The 18942-nt window shown below is 37.9% G+C and overlaps 1 protein-coding gene across 6 annotated transcripts in view; it reads left to right on the top strand.

Annotated features, from left to right (window-relative positions):
- OSBPL8 (oxysterol binding protein like 8) overlaps positions 1-18942 on the top strand; it is a 68537-nt gene that overhangs the window by 6667 nt on the left and 42928 nt on the right. For 2 of the 6 annotated variants that reach the window (XM_081879372.1, XM_081879377.1), the window contains exons 2-4: positions 8051-8138; positions 12549-12585; positions 17694-17831. In XM_081879372.1, the coding sequence (XP_081735498.1) occupies positions 8097-8138; positions 12549-12585; positions 17694-17831 (217 nt within the window). In that variant the 5' untranslated portion in view covers positions 8051-8096. Of the gene's footprint in view, positions 1-5488; positions 5531-8050; positions 8139-10673; positions 10731-12548; positions 12586-17693; positions 17832-18942 lie in introns of those variants that run through there. The other 4 variants (XM_081879378.1, XM_081879373.1, XM_081879376.1 and 1 more) reach the window with 3 other exon arrangements.

Consider the following 18942-nt stretch of genomic DNA (forward strand, 5'->3'; position numbering starts at 1 on the left):
TTCTTTTCCCCAGCTGCCCTTTATCTGAAGGCTTTTGCAGCAGAGGTGCTGTGTGGGGCATTCTCTCCCTGGATATGCTAATCTGATGTCAAATTTAATGACCTTTTGGTACTAAAGATCTTTTATTTATCTTGATCTTTAAAAATCTTTAATTCTTACAATTCTGTTATCTGCTGATGGTTTTATTTATCTATTATTAAAATCCTCAATGGCTAAGAGAAAGGCTGTGTCAAGACCTCACTAACATAGTGCAATATTTTGTCAGTGGTATTCAGTTTCTGCTAGGAAAGACTTTGTGAGTTGCTCACTAGTTTGCCCACAGCTATGTATTTTCAGAAACAAGCAGGATCAAAGGTTATACAGATTATTGAATTTGTCTAAAATGTTCGCAGGTTGCTCAAGAAACTGCCTAGAGGTATGGTTGGTTATTCTTTGCAGAAAGTCTCCAGTTCATTGCAAGAGACTTCCATGTTCTTTTTTGTTGTTAGTGAAACTTTTCAGCATAATAGATAATAATAATAATAAACCTTTAATGTCACTACACCACCTGTGTGCAGTTAAATTAAACAATACAATAAAAAAATGGAGACTCACTTAGGCAGTTCTTGTGCTGTCTTGTTGCCATTATATCTCTTGTAGCCTGCTCATCATGTCCACAGCTTGGACTTTACTCCATAGTAAGGTAAAGGTAAATGACCCCTGGGCAGTTAAGTCCACCCAAAGGCGACTATGGGATGAAGCACTAATCTCCACTATCAGGCCAAGGGAGCCAGCGTTTGTCCACAGACAGCTTTCCGGGTCACGTGGCCAGCATAACTAAACTGCTTCTGGCGCAACGGAACACCGCAACGGAAGCTAGAGCATGCGGAAATGCCGTTTACTTAATTTTATTATATTTTTATTTTTTAATTTTTATACCGCTTTATATTTTTAATAAAAATCTCAAAGCGGTTTACAGCATACTAAATCAATAAATCTGGGTGATGTTCCTCTGGCCTCATGAGGAGCATCTTTTGTGGGGCTGGTAGGTGTGGGCCCTGCCCCCTAGGCCAGGTGGAAAGGGCCTTGCAGGGAGCGGCCTTCCTGCCGCAGTGGTACCTATTTATCTACTTGCACTGGTGTGCTTTCGAACTGCTAGGTTGGCAGAAGCTGGGACATAGCAACGGGAGCTCACCCCCTCGCATGGATTCGAACTGCCGACTTTCCGATCAGCAAGCCCAAGAGGCTCAGTGGTTTAAACCACAGCAACAGCCGCATCCCTTACTCCTTCATAATATCTCTGTATGGTGAAGAGTAAAAAGCAGTGTGATTTGTCCTGAACTCTGAAATATGAGAGGAACTCATTTTTGTTTAACCCAAGCAAAATGACTGCTTAATGGGGTAAAACCTATTTATCTGGTTCACAAACATTATATACTGCTTGATTGTATTTTTTTTTTTAAAAAAAAAACAACCCCTCAAAGCGTATGATTATGAGCTATGGGATTCAAAGCAGTGTGCTTTGCAGCTGAGCAATCCTGAGACATTAAGTTTGGCATTGTCTCTTTTTTGTTCAAACATTTATCTGCTAAATGATTTGGCCTGAAAATAGAAGCTGCATATTGCTACAAGCCTCCTGGTCTCTCAGCTTATTGTGGGAGCTGCCGCATGCCATGCTGGAGTTGTTATGAAGAGTCAGTTTACTGTTTGGCAAAGGGGATGTAAATGTCCTCCTGGAATTTCCCTTTGCCACTTGGTTGCTAAGTGATCATCTTTATGGGCATAGGAATTCTTCTCTCCACCTTCATGACAGGGTAGTGGAGCTCCTAGAAATGGGATATCGTGAATGTGTGTGACATATATACAAAGTACTTCCTTGCACATAGCATATGGGATGCCTTTTTGGAATGACTGCTTAACATTATTGTCACAGAGTATCTCTGTGATTTGGTACTCTGATTCATTGCCCAATTAACACATGACAGCCTCTCATTCTTACCTTTCTATTTGTCTTGATAAACTGGAAAGCTTGATTTTCAGTAATTCCAAAGAAGCCCAAGGCTGTAACAGGACTACCTTCATTAGTAGCCTTTCCAGTAGTTTATCCAAAGGGGTGATATCGTTTATTGGTAATATTATCTTCCTTACAGCTAGTTCCTGTTTATAGTCTTACCTTCTGCTTTTTATCAGTAATATTTTTTCATTAATTACAGCAATAAATTGAATTGCTCATTTATGAAGCATTGCTGACTTTCATCTGTGATAGTGTGAAAGCTTTAACATCTAATATTTCAGCAGTTATTTGTGTTGAAAATGCAGTGGAAGCTATGCTGCATACTATAGCCACAATGTAGGCGTTTTGTCAGAAATAACTACTTTCTGACTTTCCCACATTTACTCACATTGTTACTGCTTCCATTATAACAGTTTGAATGGATTTGTGGGGTACGACTCCAAAGACACCATGTTTAATCATGTATTTAACTTGTTTGCGGCACTCAGATCAACCTTGGTTCCTTGGGTCATTTTGAAGCCCATAAGGGACTGACTTTAAATAAACTATAGTAGTGAGAAAAACAGTTACTATAATCCCTATAGAGGGGATGTGGGACACTACAAGTATTGCTGGTATGGAATTTGAACAGGACTTTTTATCTCCTGGGAAACTGCAGAAATGGAATACTATTTTGTCTACAGAGGTCTCTACACTAAAGGAGACAATGGATTTATCTATTGAAGAATGGAAGGGACTTGACGCAAAGTTTTGTTCCTGAATAACAAAGCCTCTGTAGAGGATTTAGAAGCTTTTGGAATTAGAACATTTTTGCAGGGGAGCAGGAAATGAAACTAGAGGAAGTGAGGAGAGAGAATAACAAGAACAACATGAACAATAAGAATTGGATAAAGTTGGAAGTGGGAACATTTGGGACATCCAGATTTGAAAGGTCTAAAGAAACAAAATTGGAGTTTTTGCTCTTGAATACAGAGATTTGGATGGAAAAAATGGGCCTTTTTGAGATAGAGTTTTTCCAAGATTGGACGTTCAAAATTAAAGATGACCAAAAAGGCGGCAAAGACTTTTAAAAAGACGGCAAAGTGGACTTGTGAAGGATTTCAGCCTAGATGTGGGATCTCCAGGATGACAGCAGGGATGGACACTGGGGAACGCAACCGGGAAAGGCGGGGGGGATATTGGAATCCAAAGGGTGTTAAACTATACTTTATTTTTTTTTCTATCTTTTTTTATTTTAACCTGTTCTGCATATTAAAGAGGGGAACTCGTGGAAGGGAGCGGGGTCGATTTTAGGGGATGGAAAAACATTTTTAACATTGGGTTAATCATAATAAGTTTAAAATTTGGGGTAAGAACTTGTTGAATCTATTTGAAGGAATTGGAATACAAAAGGGGGTGGGGCGGGGAAGTCCTGAAAGGATATCAATGAAAATAAGGTTATAAAATGGATGTTTTATTTTTCTTTTTTCTTTTTTCTGTTATATTTGAAAATGTTCAATAAATATTATTTAAAAAAAAATATAGTAGTGAGAAAAACAAGCAGCCATGTCTTCTTTACTGAAATTATTTAACCACTAGGGCTGCTTATTTCTGAATTATCTATATCAGGTTGGCCCAACTTTTCATACCAAGTGGACTGCATGAGTACTTTGACACAGAATTTGTGATTTTTAAGGAAAGGGAAGTAACATTATTGCCAGGTAACAGGGAAGGTTATATTATGATAACTTTCCTTCGTGTGAGACTGTTGGATATCATTTTTAGAGTTCTGTTTTCCATATGTGTTGTTTAAAAGTTCAGTAAAAAACATTTTAAAAATGGAAGATTGTGAATAGAGAAGCAACTTTTGCTTGAAAACTACTCTGAGTAAATGAGCTTATACGTCTCATCTGAGTGAATGAGAAACATTGTAATTCTGCAGACTTCCGTAGTACTAAATGGATAAGATGACCATGCAAGTTTCATAAATGTGGTAAGCCATGGGATTCACAGTAAATACATATTGCTACATATTGCAACCTCTGGTTGACAAAAGGTGTTTTTACTATGGTGTTAGGAATTTGCCTAATGGTTAGGTATGGGCCGAATAGGGAAAGAATTCAAATATCTGTTCCTCTGCTTCTGAAGATACAATATGACAATTTGCATTTTCATGTTTTGGACTGAATGATTATGCAGGTTAATTATAAACAGTATATAGAAATAGGTGGCAGTTGCATGTTGAAAGCGTTGGAGGTGTTACTTCATTTTCTTCTCACTTAAGCCTTAATTGCTGAATGAGGAAAATACTTGTAAATGCCCATCTGTTGGATGAGTGAGTGTAGTATTCCCCCCCCCCCCCCATTTATAAATTTGAATTTTACATTTCTATCTAAGTGAAGTTAAGCATAAATATCTTTGGCTAAGAGAACATGTATCATTGTTTAGAATTGTCTTTATTTTTAGAATGTACAGCCAAAATTTTTGCCTGCAGAATCTTCTCTCTGTAACTGATTGGAGAAGAAATATGTGTTACATGACCAAGCCGTGACTATTTTGAAGTCCTTTGCTGGGGATGGTGGAGACTTCATTTGACCCACATTTTAAGCAAATTGACTTAAATCACAGCCCCTGGAATAATACACTGATTGGAATATAAGTATCTTCAGGTTTTTCACTTATTTAAATTTTGTGATACAGTTCTCAGCTTTATAAAGTGTAAACATATTTTATAAATGCATGTTTTAGGATAAAATATGTTTAGAATGCATACATTGAGATTAAATACATTTTAAAATACATATTTTGGTATAGATTTTGTGGTTTAAATGTGAGGCTGGAATAAACCAATGGATCCCTACCCTTTGCTGTCCCCAAATGTGTAAGTCTTGTGTCCTAAGCAAATGACTAAACTTAAAACTTTGAAATAACATGAAATTTGGCCATTCTATTTTAGTATGTATATTTTAATTCAAATTTCATTTTGGTGGCCATGTAGATTTGGTATATTCCAGAAGGCAATATCAAATTCACACACACACCCCTTCTTCTTTTACATAGATAACCTATGGGGGTAGATCCTGCGATTGAACTGTGGTGGTTACAGCAAAATGTATGGATGCATGAACTTGTAGCCTTACACATTGCTGGGTGGGGTGAGGGAGTTGCTAACATTACCATTGCTTCCACTGCTGTTTGGAACAAAATAATCAGGGCTATGCCTGTTCTGTGCAGTAAGTATGAGGCTTTACCTCTAAAAGTTAAATTCAGCTGAAGTTTTCTTTAGGCCCAGTGCAGACATTAGTATCTTCATCTGATAATGATAGTGTTCACATGTTTTTCCTAACGCTTCCCTCTCCCTTTGTGAGTCCACCTTTGATGGAATTTTCCTGGTTTCTTTAATCCACAGTTTTCTAGGAAGTTTGAACAACAACAACAACAAAAAAACCTCATTTCAGACCAGGATCTGATTCTACTTTCAGGTCTTGATTTGGGGGAAGCCTTAAAACTACTTTTCATGGTTCAGATAACACAAGAAACTGTGGCTTCACAAACCAGGTATCTTAATCAATGTTGAGTGTATGATGGAAGGTGGGAAGGAATAACTAGAAAGGTACAAGGCTTGTTCCTGAACTGATAAACAGTGGTTCATTGGAGTGGGATCTTTATACTTCAACTGGACCTCAATCTGCAATGCTATGTGCACTGGCACCTCAGAAGTAAATTACTTCAGAGTAAATATGCATATGATTGGGTTGTTAGTTGCGTAGATTTTTATTGATTTGTTTTTGTCCTGGCATTGCTCAAATACATTGATGCAAACAAGCTTTAGATATCTGTCTCTGTCTAGAAGTTTGTGTGTTATTAGAGAGAATAAAAGAAACATTTCCTGCTGGGATGTGTTTCTTTCACCATCTTGCAGCTTTGATCTTAAGGATTTAAAGACTCTTCTTTCTGTTATGGCATTTCTGTTGTTGCTAACATCAATAACAAAATTATTTTGGCTTCTTTTATAGGGGAAGGGTAGATTTATAAACTTTTTCCAGCACTAGTCACTGTCAGTAGTTCTTGTACAACGGCAAAAAAATTCTGTGTGTTGTGCTTTCAGTACTATAGGATAGTACTGTTTATATTCAATACAGAAAATTTAGTGGAAACCACAATTTCTGCGAGCAGTTCACATCATGGCTGCAGATACTGTAGACCAGTTGTTGAGGATGGTATACACAGGATTGTGGGAATTTAATTGGCATTGATAATGATGATGAAATGGTACTTCCAAACTTCTTAAACAGAAGTGATTTATATGCAAATTGGTTACAGTAGGTATGGGAAACCTTTTTCAGCCTGAGGGCCACATCCCCTTATAGCTAACCTTATGGGGGCCACATGCCTGCTTTAGATGCACCCAATGCAAAAAGTCGATGGGGTCATTCCCTCTCTTGTACACACACACACATGCATTCATACAACCCCACACATAGCACCCACTCACCCCTCCTCTCTTTCACTTACCACACCACATGGAACTTTAGCTTTTTTAAAAAAACATAATTGCTGGAGGACTGTGTTATTTTCATGGAGATTGCATCAAATGAAAAAATGTTGACCTTTCCTTCCTCAGTTTTAACCCCCACCTTCCCAGTGCACCAATTATGCTTAAAACAGCTTTCTATGTTTCCCCCTGTTTTGCTTGTATAACGTCTTGAGGGGAAGTCCTTTCATGATTTCCCAAAAGCTAATAACATCAACTACAATAGTGGTTTTCAAACTTTTTTCTCTGGGCCACACTTTCAGAAAAAGAAATTGCTCTTGCAACACCAACTTTTTTATGGATAAGAAATACATTGGAAAGCAAAAAGAAAGAGCTCCTAATAGTGCTTGATTTATAACACGGGACACAATTACTTTGTAATATGATCCTGGGACACCCAGAAAGTATAAAACATGAATCATTCCCAAAATATAATTATAAATGAGCCTCTTACATATGTACCTTAAGTATTTATACAAACTCAATGAGAGATGTGAGCTTGTAGTATCACTTGGTTAGGGTTGCCATATTTCAAAAAGTTTAAATCCAGACACAAAAGTTGCTGAGGTTTTTTTGAGTTATTTTTTAGGAAATTCACCCCCCAAAAAGGGCTGCCATATGCCCAGATTTTCCTGGACATTTTAATTGCTTTCTGAGAAATCTGCCCGGACGCTATTTTCAGAGGATGAATCCCAAATGTATGGCAGCCCTACACTTGACGTTCTTGCTCTCATTTTGAAAAGATATCTATCCATATTCTGCAAATTAAAAAACAACTATTTTGATACTATATGCTATATTACACTGAAATGTTTAAATATTTCTTTGACTGTCCTTGAATTTTCCTGCCACACTTGCCATCCCCTCCTGCCACACCAGTGTGGCTTGCCACACTCTTTGACAGCCACTCAACTGCAAAGAACTATGAAATCGATTCTAGCTTGTTCATTGTATCATCAGCTTATTTTCATCAACTTACTGATTTAAATTGAGAGTCAAGTAATCTTCACATAGCCTATTACTGAATAGCGATCTGTATCCAGTTAGCTATCGTGTAAATACTTTGGAGAACAAAATTTGCTCACCTATCTATCTTTTCTTTATTTTCTAACAAAGTCAGCAGTATATCACCTACAAATACTGCTTTCTTGTTTATTTTTAGAAATAAATAGTATTGGTGGTGAACAATGTGTCCTGCTGTGTTACTCATCAAACGTAATTCGTTCAGTTGCAATAAGTTACCGTATTTTTTGCTCTATAAGACTCACTTTTTCCCTCCTAAAAAGTAAAGGGAAATATGTGTGCGTCTTATGGAGCGAATGCAGGCTGCACAGCTATCCCAGAAGCCAGAACAGTAAAAGGGATTGCTGCTTTCGCTGTGCAGCGATCCCTCTTGCTGTTCTGGCTTCTGAGATTCAGAATATTTTTTTTCTTGTTTTCCTCCTCCAAAAACTAGGTGCATCTTGTGGTCTGGTGCGTCTTATAGAGCGAAAAATACGGTACCTATATTCACAGTTAATTTTAGGTGTGTTTTTTCTTGATAGATACAGAATGGAAGGACTTTAAGTGAAAGACAAGTTCTGCTTCATTATGGAGACAACTAGCTTTGAAGGGGAGCCGGATAGAACTTCGGTAAGTAATTTTGTACATAGTGACTGGCAATGGTTAAATCCTAAACAAAGGGCATTTCCTCAGACAGCCATCTAGCTTCACAACCAACTAATACTGCAATCCTAAACATGTCTACTCAGAAGTAATTCCATTGAGTTCAGGAGGACTTAATCTCAGGTAAATGGGAATAGGAGCGCCCCTTCCCATTTACAATAAACATCAACAATTTTCCCCACTGGGAAGGTGTGTAAAAGAGAGTTATTTGAGGTTTGAGCACATATCGTCAGAAGAATTCCCTACCCCCCAAAAAGAAAAAAAGAGGGAAATGCTTTGGTGGGTTTGTTATTTTGGTAGCACCTAATTTAAACCACAAAAGCAGATGAATTTTAGTAGGAAGTGTAGAGTAGAACCTTGCAGTGTTTCATAACTTGCGTGTCTACAATGTAAAAACTTCCCAACAAATTGAATATCAAACATACTTTTTATAAACTCTTGCAGTTTGCTTGCTTTTTCCCTTTTCACACTTCTGATTTAATTTAAACCAGCCGCCACAAACCTGGTGCCCTCCAGATCTCTTGGACTAAAACTCTCATCAGCATGGCTGGGCTGGCAAGAGCTGTAGTCCCAAACTTCTGGTGGGCCCCAGGTTGGTGACAGCTGGTTTAAACTGGTCCAGTAGAAAACTCATGTTGAACCTGGTAGGAAATAAGAAATAACAGGGTTACACAAGAAGCAGAATATATAGCAACTGCAACAGGAAATGGTAGTGGTAGATAAAGAATTGTGAAAGCAACCACCTTCCATCATGTGGTAGTTTGCAAAGATTTGGAATATTGTTAGAACAGAAAAAGCATAGAAGAAGCATAGAAGATCTCAGTGTTAAACAAAACGCCATTCTGAAAATTGGGCTGCTTTTCCTGAACTATGTGGAAGGTAAGAGTGTGAGATAACACAACCAAATTGGAATATACTTTATTTAAAGCTTCAATTTAATGATATTGTGGCCAGGACAAAAAAATCAAAGGCAAATAGATGCCATTGACTAGTGAAATTATTCATTTTTCCTGTCTCTAATGGATGTGCCTGTATTCTAGGCTCACCAGAATCAGCTTGAGATTTAGAAAAATGTTTAAATGAACAAGTGAAAGAAATAACTATATCTCTAATTAGGTAAGCAACATGATAGAAAATGTTGAATCCCAGTTTTTGAAAAAGTCATTTTCTTCTATATAAATTGTTATATTCAACAAGTAAACTGCTACATTGTAAGAGTTTGAAAAACTAAATTCTTGCTTATTTCCTACATAATATGAGCTGTGATTTTTATATGTCAAATTGTAGTTTAGCTCTTTTAATTAGTTTGCGGCAGTACAGTATATATAGGGATTTTTTTCACGAGTACAATATAGCAGTAGCAGATCTCAGTAGACTTGTGTGTTAGCCTGTTGCTTAGGAGCTCCTTGAAAGTAATTAGCTATGCAGTGCTGAAATATTTACATACTGGCCATTACAATAATCTTGGACGATCAGCTTTTATCTGCTTCACTCAGCTTTCCCATTTCAGTGCTTCTCTTGTTGGCATTTGCTCAGTTGTACAGGCTTGTGGAGGTCTTAGTGGCTAGACTATCCTCTGCTCTATTTTATCATGTAAGTACTGATAATATAGTTGCTCCATTGTAAGACTCATCTGAGTCACTTATGCTTAAGATGCTATTTTTGTCTTTCTCCTTCTCTTTTCTTCAAAGCATTGCATGAGAGATGACACGTAGTTTTCACAATGAGCTTGGAAGACATTCATTTAGCAAGTGATTATTCTAGTTGATTTGCAACACTTGATCTATTGTTTCATGACAGTTTGACTTACCATTATTATTATTTAAATCTATAACTAAAATAAAAGTCCGTTAAAATGTGTAGCATTGCTCTCAGATGTGTTATGCTAACTTCAAACAGTCCCAAAGTGCCTCCATAACATTATCAGTGCAAACATATTCCATAATCTTGAACATTATTTAATTATGTTACCGCCAATGCAAGGCAAAAGTTCTCTTGTAGCGAGTTGTTTTTCAAACTTTTCAGATACTGAACTTGCTTATAATCTTTTATCTGCAATACGGGACACAGTCCTGATTCTTATTTTTATTTTTGACTGTGTGCAGATCTTCCTACTTTTCTTAGCAAAAGTGTTGCTAGTTTAACCCACTTCAGAGTGTGTCATGATCCACTCCCCATGTTTTTGAAACATTGGGAGCTGCCTTATACAGCCTGACTAAGAACCACATAGCTCAGGAGTAACCAGTGTGGTGTCCTTTAGATGTTGAACTACAACTCCCCACTCCCCCAAGCCCTCACCAAAAACTGGAAGGCTACCCCTGATCAAGCGCACTATTGTCTGCACTGACTGCCAATAGCTTTCTAGGATTCCAGACAGAGATGTTTCTCATCCCTCTCTGGAGGTTTTAGGGATTGATCCTGAGACCACATAGTCTACCACTGAGCTATGCTAGCCCCCCCCCCCCAACTTGATTTAATGTGGTACATTTTCTTTTCCTTTAGTAGAGATAACAGACAGGAATCTTTAAACAGAGAAGGAAGTATTTTAATAGATTTGAGGTAAGGTTTTTAGTTAACACCATAGTTTAAGCATAATGAATTTCAGATGCATACTGAATATTATTATTATTATTATTATTATTATTATTATTATTATTGTAATGAACATTTAAATATTCAGCCATGCAACTATTTAGACAGTTGCTTATTAAGGTAGGTACGAATCAAGTTTAGACTACATAGCAGATCTTTCACTTTTAACAAAAGAACACCTCCAAAAGGATACTATTTTAAAAATCATACATTTCTGATTTTATCATGATTTTTTTTTTCTTTCTCCACTAAAGTGCTGAATGACAAAGAACTGTTAGACGCATGTGTTTCTGGCTTTCCCATATCTGTAAGGGCCAAAAGAGACGTGTGTGATGGTCTGTGTTTCTTTTTATATTAAAAGTAACCATGGAAGAAAGACTACAGTACCCTCCCTTCAGAATGTATTGTTCAAAATCCCCCACAGCTAATTTTCTTCCCTAAGGAAGAACTCCCCCTACCCCTGTACTCATCTCTACCCCCCCCTCCCAGTGGAAAAGCAGCTGGGGGAGACATGTTTGAACAAGGGGAGGAGAGACGAAAATGAAGGCCAAGCAGCTCTTCCTCTGCTTAGACTGACAGCCTTTTACAGCAACTCTTGCTAGTAGTTTTGATGTACTATTAGTAGTGTTTTGTGCCTGTCAGGTTTTAAATAATTTAAATGCATGGTGCAATTTTAAAACAATGCCTAATAATAACAAAGAATATTGTATAATTGTATCAGTATGTAATTTTATATCATTCAAGTGGGAACCCAAAGGGTTGTAGAATATCCCGTCTATGAGAGGAGTTCTATTCAGAGCTTTAGCTGAATGGAAATGGGAATCTTCTCATGATGTTCAGGTTGCATTCTTCATCATGCTAAGAAAACATGCCAGTTTAGGGGTAACCAGGAGAGGTTGTGTAGCAACAAATGGAAATGGGAGTTGCACAGAATGAACATTTGGTGGTGGTGGTGCTTCTGCTTCGAGCAGTTGCCTCACTTTGCCTAATGTTAGGGTTGACTTATCTCACTGTAGTTGAAGGAAGGAAGTATTTTTAACCTTCATACTATTCATCAAACGTTTTTCTCACCCACTTCCCCAAGGCTGCCTATGGATTACCACCCCCACTTCACCCCCCATTTTTTGGGTTACCCTGTTTTGCTTCCAAATTGATATTCATTCAACTGCCACCGTTTGCTATTAGAAGAAATTATTATGCCTACTTGAAATCCATATTTTTAATAATATATTTGACAATATTGTATGCACCTCCCTCATTAGAGCAAGATTCCATTCTAACTCACTATATTTGATGTAGTATTATACAGTAGAATTTCGTTAGCTTTTGTCAACTGAAGGTAAAGACTTGATTTTAAGTTCTGCAACTACTTTCTACTAGTAATAGATGGAATGAAAGTTAAACTTCCTTTATTGTAAAAGGCATCCCTTTTACAGTGGAAGTTGGTGAGTTATGTGATTGGATAAATGAAAAATAATTTTGAAAATTATTTGTACTTCTGGAGAAATTAGTCATTCATTAACTGGTGCAAAGCTAATAATGGCCTGTTGCTAAGCACACTTGTTTTGTTTTCTCTCTCTTTTTTTATGGTGCTGTGCTGTTCTTAAGAAAATTAATCAGGACTGATGTGCATTTTTTATTTTTAGTTTCAAACTAACATGCTGTTTCCCTTTCTCTCTCTTGCCTTTAATTGTGGCTGCCTCCTCTGCTATATTCTCCCTCTCCATTTTTGGCCTTGCTGCTTTTGTCTGCTGTTCTGCGTACTCAATTGCACGTCACCTCAAGCATCATGATGAGATCAAAGACTGCCAGGGATCCTCAAGTAAGTAAATGATTTCTGCTACAACATGTAAAGAGCTATATTATCATATTCCCAGATCGTGACATGATTAGGTTCTTCCACTAGACACTGTCAAGTGCCGAGCTTTTAATGAATGATCAGACACAAAAGTAGCAGAGGGAGGTGAAATAGCTGAACTACAGAAACTGCGCATTTGTGTGCAAGCACATCTGTGTGTACATGCGCACAAGCTTAAGTCTGCTGTGACTTAAGAAAATAAACAAGAATGTGAAAATAGTAGGGGCCTTAGGTTTTTTTAAAAGTTGGAAAACTAAATTTAAATCATTCTCAAAATGGAACACGTATATATGGCTCTGTTGATTAGAGTATAATTTAGTCTGTACTATAGTGACTAGTAACCTTGTTTTGTTGGCGATAATCTCCCTGTTTTAATAGAAAAGTGGAAGCTAGTAGCCATCCATGTGATAGTAAACAAATAAAAGATCTTGCAAATAGATAAAGCACAGAATTGTGTTGTTTCTATATTGACTTGCTGTCTTAAATATCTTTAGCTATTTTTTAATTAATTATTTAAATTTACTAAGCTTCTCTTGTGGGGTTATATCTCAGTATTTTGATTTTATTACAGCAGTGCTGTTGCTTGATGAAGGAAATCTTATTCAATCAATCATCTGAGTTTTGCTTTAAATCTGCCTAAGTTTGCATGTGAATAATGCAATAGTTCTGAAGAATATTTCATTGGCCTAGTTCGCATGACCCAGTAAGCCAAACTATGGCTGTGGGACTGCACAGGCTTTTGGAGAAGTCACAGATGCTTTGCTTCTTCAAGCCTTTTTTATTCCCATGTTTAGCATGCCACCGAAACCCAAGTGTGTGGTGAAGTTCTCTCTTAACTAGCCATGAGCTGTAGCCAGGGTTTATTCTTGTCTACAACTCAAAATTAACAAGATGAGAGCTTAACTGTGAGCCCAGGTTTGAACACCACACTTTGCCAAACCGTGGATTAGCTCAGTGCAATAAAGAAGGACTAGAGAGAGAAGCAAAGAGGGATGAGCTCCTCTCCAGGAGCCTATGCATTCCTGGTAAGCTCTAATTAGCTTACTGTGTAATGCAAAGAATCATGGTGTTTTGGCGGGGGCTAAACAGTGTGTTACTTGATTTAAGCTTTTTTAAAAGTGTGCATAATGCTGCTGCTCCTATTCTGAAGAGAGAGCAGCTGAGAGGCCTTGATTCAGTACCATGTTCCTAATCCAGCCAGGGGTTCTTGCTAGAACCCAATATTGGAGAGATAAATGAAAAATATATAGGCAGCTATCAAATGTTTCTCTTGAGACTATAAATAAGCAATATTTAGCACTACTCCTGTTGGAATACAATTAAAAGGAACTGCCTGCTAAAGTCTTCTCAGATAGCTGACACCATTCTTTTGAAGAGCTCTTCTCTCAACTAATTGTAACACACTACTATAGTGAGCAAGGTTGACAAGCTCCTTTTTGTACTGGAAAAGTCTTGAGACATCATATGTAGAGACTGAGATCCAAAGTTTCACACAACTAGTTCCATTGTGTGAATTTCTGTTTTGAATTTGTACTTCTTAAACAGTTTAGGCACTCTGTAGTCATTTTTTAAAAGAAAAATGTATAGTTGTGGTTATCAATATATCTGCTCTTAACTGAATTTCTGCTGTGTGAATGTTGCATTTACTCAACATTCAAACACCAATATTTTGTCACTTGTTCTCGCCCAATCCCAGCTTCTCAGTTGAGATTGCCAGGGAAGTGCTGAATGGAATCCAGTCATAAGTGCATTGTGGGGCTCCTGTTGGATAGTGTCTAGTCACAACCGGGTGGGGCAGTTACACAAATTTTAGCCTTGCACAGGGTGCCATATTTTCAAAGTGTGCCCTGCTCTGATATTGCTTCAGCAGCAGTTAGTCTTAGACTGAGCCCTATATAGGAGCAGCAGTTCTGTCTCGCCTGGAAGTTCCACCGTCACTGAAAAGTGCCTCTTCAGTAAATCATGTTACTGGAACTGAATGGTGAGAGTTTGGATTCCTGTTTTTCTGGTTTATGTTAGTGTCTGGGATCTCTTCTCAGTATCCACATTCAGTGTGTGTGACTGCAAGTTGAGAAGAGGATTTCCCTTCCTTGCCTAGCAGATTGTACCCCAAGGAATGGGGAACCTGTTAAACACCAACTCCCATCAACCCCAGCGAGCATAGCCAGTGGTCAGGTATGATGGCAGTTGTATAGTCTAGCAACATCTGAAGGCCACAGATTCCCTACCAATGTGGTAGCTCAGCTCACTTGTTCTTTGAACGCAAGTGGGCTTCAAGCAACTAAAAGCTTTTATGATTGCTTAATAACATCTCCGAAGGAACTCCTATCCAAGACTTTACCTCATAACTAAATGCTTAATCCTTCTAGCGGGCTAAGCCTTCACCTTTTAAGTATGAGACTAAACTATGTGTATTTCTTATTATAATTACTGCCCACATTACGCTTATATTAAAGACCCATAGGCGTCATTCTGTAATTAAGGTGTGAGACAATCTATTAAAACCACAAATTCTGTTCCTTTATAAAAATCAATATGACTCATATTACCCATATGAAATTTGAAATGGAGGATTCAGGGAGGGGGGTGGGCTGCAAGCCTTTCAAAATTCAGAATGAAAAATCAGGTATATATGTTAATTCATTTCCCTTCCCTAAAGTCTTGTGTGCTCAGTGTTATAATGTTTTTCACTTGCCACGTTGAATCAATGAAGAAAAGTGTAGTTTGTGTCATATATACAGAGTGGCAACTGCCACTAGGGGATGCAGTGGGCTTATATTGCTGTGTTTATAACTGGGACAGGGTTTGGTAGTTTAGTAAGAAGAGAACAGCTATGCAAGACCAGCTCAAGTCAACCTAGGCAAGATAAATCTCTACTGACCCCCTGCTTTCCCAAAGGAAAGAGGTTGAACTGAGTGGGAAGCAAAGGATAGATGGTTGCTGTGTGTAAAAAGAGGCTGAGGAAAAGAGATTTTGCTCAATCTTCAGGAAGACTATGAGGTTCTAGCAAAGGAAGCTCTGAGGATTCTTTATTAAATTTTGCAGATAAATCAGTGGCTTAACCTGTCATGTCAGGATCTTCTCTACGGTAGAGTAGACGTGGTAATTACGCCCTAATTATCATTGAGGGGTTAAAATCTCTGAGATGTTCTGCTTCTAAGTGCACGTGGCAAATTGCAGAATCAAATGTTCCTCCATCTGAAAAATATTTAAAAACCAATGCAACTTTCTCCCTGATACCTGCCTATCTATGTGGATGGGATTTATTTGTATCCTAAAATATTCAACATTTGAGTTTCCACTTGGAAGTGGTACATCTCAGATATTCTACTAACGCTTTGAGAACTAGGATGCTTTCATGCTTATGTGTGTTGGACAGCTGTATGTTGGAGTAATTTAATTAGATATTTTGTACATACACAACCCTTTGGTGGGCTTGTGGAAGATCCAGCCTGTATGGTTGTATACCTATATGGTTGAAGCCTTTGGGATTTTATATCCCAGCAAGTATTTTATATAAAATGGAGCTGACCTTCTAGGTCATTCAGGGCAATCTTTTGCCAATAAGCTCCAGCATAAACATCACAAAAAGAAAAGGAACATGTTCCACAGATTCTACCTCTTGGTTATTATGAATAAAAGCCACACTGTGTTTAAATACATGCATACTCCTAAAATACTCATAAAATAAGCAGCTAACTGAAAAGGAGCATAATAAAAAAACTTCTAAGGAACAAGATGAGCAGTTTGCGGATGAGTAAGTCAAAAGGTCTGGAAAATAAATATCCCTTAGAATTTGCTTTACCCAAGCTTTTGCTTTGCATTTTGCCCTATACTTAAGAGTATGGTACATTGTATGCCTTTATTTTTGGTCTTATCTCTGGTCTGTTAACCACAATAAATTTATGGTGAATATTTTAATATTGAGAGTGCAGTATTTTCCAAGAGCAGAACAGAATCACTACTGGTAGAAAAATTGAAGAAATTTGCACTTTCATAGTGAAGTCTCTAGAGGGCAATGTAGCAGTATTGAAAGATTTAAAAAGTGGGGGCTTTGAAGCAACATGACATGACATCAGAATGTGCAATTCTTATTAACAAAAAGACAGCAGTACCTAAAAAATAAACAGGTATGTTTTATTAGATTGGAAGTTAATCCTCTATAAAAGCTATACTCTTTTGGGATTGGATCTATGAATGGGTGTTATGATGTTTTGGGTATTACTTAAGCTGTTAATTAAAACGTGTACAACTCTAAGACATAACTTTTTCATTTTTTGAACATGGAAGGATCTGTCCAATTTGTTGGTACCACTATTTGGTTAGCTTTAGAAATTTAATATTGGGAATGTTTGGTCTAAACAGATGTGATTAATAGTATAGGTAGGACCAAAAATGCTGCACACAAAAAATTCTGAAATTGATATAGGAAGAAGTTTTATAAACCTCTGGATTGGGAAGCAGCTGTGTTCATAGGCTTGTGCCTGAAATGCTATTTTAAAGTTATCAGAGTGGCATGGGATGACCACATGGGGCAGCAAATTTCTTTTTACTCTTATTAACACTGGAATACATTCATATGTCTTTACTCATGTGTACACCCTGATCTTCCCGTTCTTATATCCAGTACATCCCTGCCCATAATTTTACCTCGTCCAGCTCCAGCCCCTGAAGAAATCCTGCTTTCTCAAAAGATGCCACCCTTTCCTCCCATATTTGCAACCATTTCCCAGAACAACTGTGCGTTCTTACTTTCCTTTAAATCCTCCCCCAAATCCCACCATTTGTGTGAAGCCATTGGTGTAAGCCTCTCATTCCCATGCCATGCTGTAACTTGGCCTAAGCTCAACAACTCCGGGGCATCCTCCCCCCAAAAAACCTCAACTCTGGTAGACCACTGCCAGTTTTTTTTAATTGGAAGTAGATCACAGTCTCTTGGGAGCTGGATGGGCCTCCTATATACCCTGCCTTCGGTTTATCCCCCTCCTTTGCTTCTCCTTGTGCATGGACCTGTACTCTGTAAAACACCGTGTGCAGTGAATAATTAATTAATAATCCTCTTTGTTTTTCAGGTGTGGTAACAAACAACGATGAAGCTCATGTTCTGAGTCCAGGAAAGATGAGCCAGCGTCAAGGAAAAGAAGGCTATCTTACTCCAACCAAAGATCTGCAGCAGCCATCATTTAGTCCAGGAACAGTCCATGGCCATGGTAAGAAGCATTTCATTAGATGACTGGAATGTCAAACTGGATAAAGGGTGGAATTCAGCCTAGCCCTAAATAGATTGTTTCATCAGCAGAAGCATTTCTGCTTGTCTGATTGAATAATCCCCTCCTCTCCCATCGTCCCACACTATTCTGGGAGTTCTCCCAACCTTCCAGAGCAGATCTGGGATAAGAGGAGGGAGGAAAGCTTCATTGTACCAATGGGAGCCCTTCCACAGGCTTCCACAGCCCATAATGTCTTCAATAGTTACTGCAGCACTTGCAGCAAATGTGTTCATCTACATGTCAGTAAAAACTGTTTAAAAATGTGGAATCCTTTGGATGAGCTGAAAATTGTTCTCTGTTCTTTGCCTCATCTGGTTCAGAAAATAATTTCTTACCTTAATAAATGTGTAAGTTTATGTCTTCCCTTTTCAGTCTGCTGTTTAAGGTTGCATTTGTATGCATGTTAAAAGCATTTGTAAGACAGTTTTGTACACCATTAATGGCTATTCAGATTTCTGATTTTTAAAAATAGAATGAAGAGTCGAAAGGTTAAAAATTGGAATTTGTGCTTTGTACTGCCTGAAATTCCTTGCAGTTTGTGAATAGTTTTCACTCTTGCGATTCAGATTTGAATTGATTAGAATGATTCTTAATAACAGAGAACACCAATTGGTTGAATTAATACCCTCTACATAAATTAGGGGGTGGGACCAGATATTGGTGGATTACAAATATACTCATTCCTTACCATTGAACTACTATTGACTGGGGTGATGGGAAATGTCATCGAGTAACATTTGGAGGCTTGCAGATTAGTCTGCTCTTTGCTAAATAGTGTTCTCCTGTTCATGCTTGCATGATCTCTGTCAGAGTAAACATACTGTAGGCTGTAAGGCTGCTATTCTGTGCACACTTACCTAGGAACTAGCCTCACTGCCCAAAATAACACTTCTGAGAAAATGCTACGGATTTGGGCTGTAAATGTTTAGCTGCTTCCAGTTGCCTCAGAACTCTTCTTTGAATTGAGGAAGAGCAATTCTACTTTTGGGGAATCTTTTCAGCTTTCTGATGCACAGATTGATAAACAGAGAAACCTTAACTTGTGCTGTTG

Source organism: Podarcis erhardii (assembly GCF_964252035.2).
Source record: "Podarcis erhardii genome assembly, chromosome: 10".
In the NCBI taxonomy this organism is placed as follows: Eukaryota; Metazoa; Chordata; class Lepidosauria; order Squamata; family Lacertidae; genus Podarcis; species Podarcis erhardii.